Source organism: Gekko japonicus, unplaced genomic scaffold, assembly GCF_001447785.1.
Source record: "Gekko japonicus isolate JY-2015 unplaced genomic scaffold, Gekko_japonicus_V1.1 scaffold751, whole genome shotgun sequence".
In the NCBI taxonomy this organism is placed as follows: domain Eukaryota; kingdom Metazoa; phylum Chordata; class Lepidosauria; order Squamata; family Gekkonidae; genus Gekko; species Gekko japonicus.
In genome coordinates, this window is record NW_015169196.1 from 608551 (window position 1) to 613632 (window position 5082).

Below are 5082 nucleotides of genomic sequence, written 5' to 3' on the forward strand. Positions count from 1 at the left end.
GGGGAGGGGAGGGGGGAGGTGCAGCTGCGACAGGATGGATGCCAGCAGCGCGGGAAAACCAGCCCGGGAGAGCAGGGAGCGATTTGTCTGCTGCATCAATCACTTTCCTCTGGAGCCTGCCTTCCTGAGCTGCTGGCATTACAGTTGTGAGTTGGAGGCTAAGAAGCCTCAGCGCTCTCCCAGACGCGGCGGCGGGGGGGGGGCAGTGCCGCCTTCGGTCCATAAGACGCACTCACTTTTCCTCCCACTTTTTTTCGAAGAAAAAGTGCGTCTTATGGTCCGAAAAATACGGTAGTTTAAAATCAGTAACTGCTTTAAACAGAATGTTGCTTTAGGAATTACACTTCTGATCACCAGTGTTCTTGAAACCATCCATAAGCGTACTCATAAACCAGAAGCATCACTGCACCACCTAGAAAAGAAAATACTACTTTGTGAAATAAAACAATTAGCCCCTTTAGGAATGTATTCTGCATACATGGCATTTGACCACAGGAAGTTAGAATCTGATGTAAAAATATACAAATATATAAAGTTTCTTTATATATCTGGTCTGTAGGTCTCCTGCTTGTCACAGGGCGAGGGTGTGGTGAATGAACCTGCCTTCTACCACGTACAGTTTCATCTGATGTAGGGACACTGTATGTGTGCATATGGTCTGATTCATGCAATCTCTTCTCCCCTTTCTTCTAAAATGGGCTTAGATATGTATGGCCCTACATGCAAAGCACCATTTAGGGAGTGTTGCAAACTATGTCCTCAATACACCAAGATAATCCACAAATCAGGTGAGTGTATGAACCAAATCATCCCTTTCTGTCTTGCAGCTGAATGTGTATGAAGTGACTTGGTTTAAAAAGTTAGGAATTTACATGATCTGAAAGTTATCTGTGGTTATTCACACAGCACCAGGTAATGAAGCTTGGGTGAGGAGAAAAATATTTAGAGGCTAAATAGAGGCTAGGTAAGAGGAAAATATTCTGAAGAAAGATTACAAAGATATACCAGCTATGGCACCAGCTCTGTAGGCATCAGCCTGCTTTACCAAACACAAAAAAGTGAATTGCCATTTTAGCCCTGTACAGATGGTAAAAGAGTACAGAACGGAACATGTGGAGAAGGAAAATGGGACTACACCTACTGGCAAACTTCCATGCATTGATCAAAATCTATTCTACCTGGATATGCCTCAAATCTACACAAGCTTTCAACACATGAATCTGACTATTAGTTTTTGCCAGCTAGAGATTATGCTTCCACAATATATGTGAGCATGCTGTTGTGCAAAAGTTTCAGACATAATTCCAGAAGGGCAGCAATGTTAGCCTGTTGCAGCCAAAGTAAACAGGAATCTAGTGGCACTTTAAAGACTAACAATATCTTACTCCAAGAGATATTTTCATGGACTACAGCTCAGTGTGTGGAGGTCAGGGGTGGACCAGCAGGCATTATTTCGGTCTACCCCTCCACATGTTTTGACTATACAGGACTAAACTGATGTATATCTGGAGTATAAAATGTAGATGCCATACACAAGAATTGGAGTAACATACATAACAGAAAAACAATATGGCTACTGTGGTTGGAATGAAATCCTGATCCTGTTCCTGACAAGGAGGACAGGGCCACCAGACCCTGACTTCTTCCTGCAGCTGTCTCCTGTTCGGTTTCTGCCTCCACAGCTGGACCCAAATATTGGTGGCTATTATCTCAATTATTCACCTCCTGTGATTTTCCTGTGTGGATACGAAAATCCACAAGGTGAACGATTACAGTAACACACTATCCAACCATGTGTGTGTCCACTCTATATCTATGTTACAATTTGAGCTGTGAAAGGAGCACGAAGGTCTAGAATAGAAAGGCAATAAAGCAGCAAGAGAAACCTTTTCAACAAGAGGTTGATTTCAGTATTCAGTTTGTTGTCGTTGTTTGTGTATTATGGGTCTTAAGACATGGTAACAGATATCAAAACAATGATTGAGTAAAATTACCTGGGCCTAGTCTCATAATCTTAGGGACCAGTCCTTTGTACAAAGCTAGAAATCTGTGGGAAAAAAGATGATGGAGAATATTTTTACTTATTGGTTTATGTGTATTAAATCATTTGGACAACGTGCAAAAACAGTTATGTGAAGTAATATATATTTTGGCAATACAAAATATCTTAATTCTAGACCAGTGTATGCGGTTGATTAATGTTCAACTGCAATAGCTAAACTGTGATCTCTTCTAGTCAAGACGTGATTTGAATTAATGAGACACCTTGATCATAGCAGCTGGGCTACACATATTTAGCCACAGCTATTCTTAAATAAGGCTGTTATTGTTAAACACACACAAGAAGTAATTACAAATGAAAATTCTAGGATGCTGCTTCCACATCGGATGAAGGGAGTGTTGACTCTCAAAACCTTATACCCTGTAAATCTTGCTGATCTATAAGGTGCTACTGGGCTTGAATCTTGCTTTCATACTAGTTATACATATGAGAAACAGTATCCTGTGGTTTGGTATAAATGTACCCAAATGACAGTATGAAATCCTACGCAGTCTAACCCCACAGAAATCAATGGATGTAGACAGAAATACTGCATATCTATTGGTCTATCGAAAATGTTCATATTCTCATACTTAGCCTACCAAAATATTCTAAAAGCACAGAAAAAGAGAGTAAAATGCTAAACCAAATGCTATTGATTTCTGTATTAATGCACTTTTTACAAACCAAGCTAGAAATGTGGACAATTAAGAATGCTTTTCGATCTGTCAAAGTTGACCACTCCTTTTGAGCGTGATTTCGTAAAATTAATTCAGGACTATGGGGTTTTCAAGGCAAGAGAGGAGCAGAGGTGGTTTGCCATTGCCCTCCTCTGCATAGCAAGAGGAGTCTTCCTTGGTGGTCTCCCATCCAAGTACTAACTGTGGCCAACAATTCTTAGCTTCCCAGCTCTGACAAGCTTGGTCTAAGCTGGGCTATTCAGGCTGCTATGATTTCAAATACTGAAAAATATTCCTAGGCCGGCATTGGGCCAATTAAAATATGTTCAGGTGGGCATTTTTAGAATCAGTCACAACAGCTTTATTTTCATTGTGCTGTTCTCTGGTCACTTTGTGGGATTCCAATAGGGAGCTGGGTTGTCTTGTACTGCATGCATCCAATGTATCCAATAATGATCGTCTTTGGGTATTGTTTTAGAGCAATGTGACAATAATTTTGCAGATGAAAATCCACAAAATGTAGATGATGGAATTGTTCTATGCACATTTCTGAAATGCAGAACTCCTGAGCATTCCTGATTTGTAAGCACTATGCAGGGTTGTTTTTATGGGCCTCATCAAATCTGAAATATATCAGTGTGCTTTTAGGGACTCCTATGAACATACCAGAGGTCTGTATATTTATGATTAAAATAAGAATGCTTTACCCTTCTTCTTTATAGATCGTTGCCATAGTTTTAAAACAGGTTCTGTACTTGATCTCTCCAGGAACCGGCTGTGGTCCCTGAATCCTACTTTTTGCAACATCAAATGGGATGTTAATAATTGAAGCTATTGTTCCTGAGACTAGCCCGATCCCAAATTTTCTCAGAAACTCCAAGGCTGGATCCTAGAGAAATAAACAAACAAGACTGAGACTGAAAGGAGAAAAGAAAGAAACTAAAAAGGGAACAGGAGTATCTCAATTGGTTAAAGACTATAAGGTAATATGCATTCAATCAGAATGCTTGCACGACACGACACACTCCTGTTATTCTAGCGGAACACATTAGGATTTCCTACACTGGAGCTTGTTTTCCTGACAATCCTATTGGCTATGTTTTTACACATGGCCTAAATTGCTGAAGTACACATTTCCTCACACAGGATTTATAAACACAGTTCATAAAGCAAGACTGGTACGGGCATATGGGGATGATTTGTATAATTGGGCTTCACAATGTACTTAGTATTACTGTATCAAAACGGGAGAAATCCAAGCACACTATTAGCTAATTGGCCAGAATATTTTACAAATGACAGCAACTTCCACCATGAAGCCTACTAAAATGCTCATTTGTGTGTTGGACCCCCAAATGTTAAATTAAATAAAGACTAATCTCAGTCTGCCGCTTTCCCCTCCAGGTTTTTTACATTTAGTTTCACGTGTCGCTGATGCGCTGGGCTAAGCAGTGCTGGCTTCCTGCTATTAACAATCCAGCAGCGGTGCAACTGCAAAGCAGACTTCTGCGCTCCATGCATTATAAACAGGAGTAACTCACTAAGCTAATTGGCTGAAGAATTTACAACACATTGTTCCCCAAACCCTCTCTTTGGCTGTGGCTAAAAAGGTAGAAGCTGGTTATAAAGCCAAGCCTGAAACAACGTTTTTCTGTATGAGCTGAGACAATCCAACTGTGTTCATTTTTCCTCAGACAGCCTTTCTACCAAGGTACCCTCCAGCACATCAAAGCATGCAATTAGTTTATTTGGAAGTGAAATTTTCCTTAATAAATTCTAATCCCATGTGTGCAACAGTGGAAGTTGCAGCGAACCCTGCCATACAGCATTTCCCAGCTCGTTTAAATTATTTCTAAAATTCTCCTCCTTCTGTTTTTGCCCTGTAGGAGCAAGTAAAAAACCCGCCAAAATATTAAATAATGTTCTGCAGACAAAACCCACTGCGTGGAAGAGGACTCTTTGGCAAGAATAAATCAGGTGTAAAATCCACATACAGGATCAGGCTAGAGTCAGCATTGTCTTTAATACTGAAAAACAGGACAGCAAGTGAAGTTTCATTTATTTACTTACAGTCTACCTTTCTCACTGAGTGTCAAGGTGGATAACAAAATTAGCGGTCAATGCAATAAAAAGTATAATACCATACACAATGCAAAAAACACCAAAAATAGAAGACAATGCATGAAAAACAAGACAATGCAAAAAACACCAAAAATAGAAGACAGTGCATGAGAAACAAGACACTCCATATAATACACAGTGCAATAAAAAGTAATCCTGTTCTCTCTACAGAAGCACCCTCCTGCATAATTCCAATTTACTACAACCCTTTCCCCTTTGTATAAATGCCATCCTTAAAAA

General features: G+C 40.0%; 1 protein-coding gene across 1 annotated transcript in view; it reads right to left on the reverse strand.

Moving 5' to 3' along the window:
• Positions 1-343: 343 nt before the first annotated feature.
• SLC25A21 (solute carrier family 25 (mitochondrial oxoadipate carrier), member 21) overlaps positions 344-5082 on the reverse strand; it is a 179390-nt gene continuing 174651 nt past the window's right edge. Inside the window, exons 8-10 of the mRNA XM_015416318.1 lie at positions 3429-3610; positions 1995-2047; positions 344-412 (exon numbers count right to left, since the gene is read on the reverse strand). Coding sequence (XP_015271804.1) covers positions 351-412; positions 1995-2047; positions 3429-3610 — 297 coding nt within the window. The 3' untranslated portion in view covers positions 344-350. The remainder of the gene's footprint in view (positions 413-1994; positions 2048-3428; positions 3611-5082) is intronic.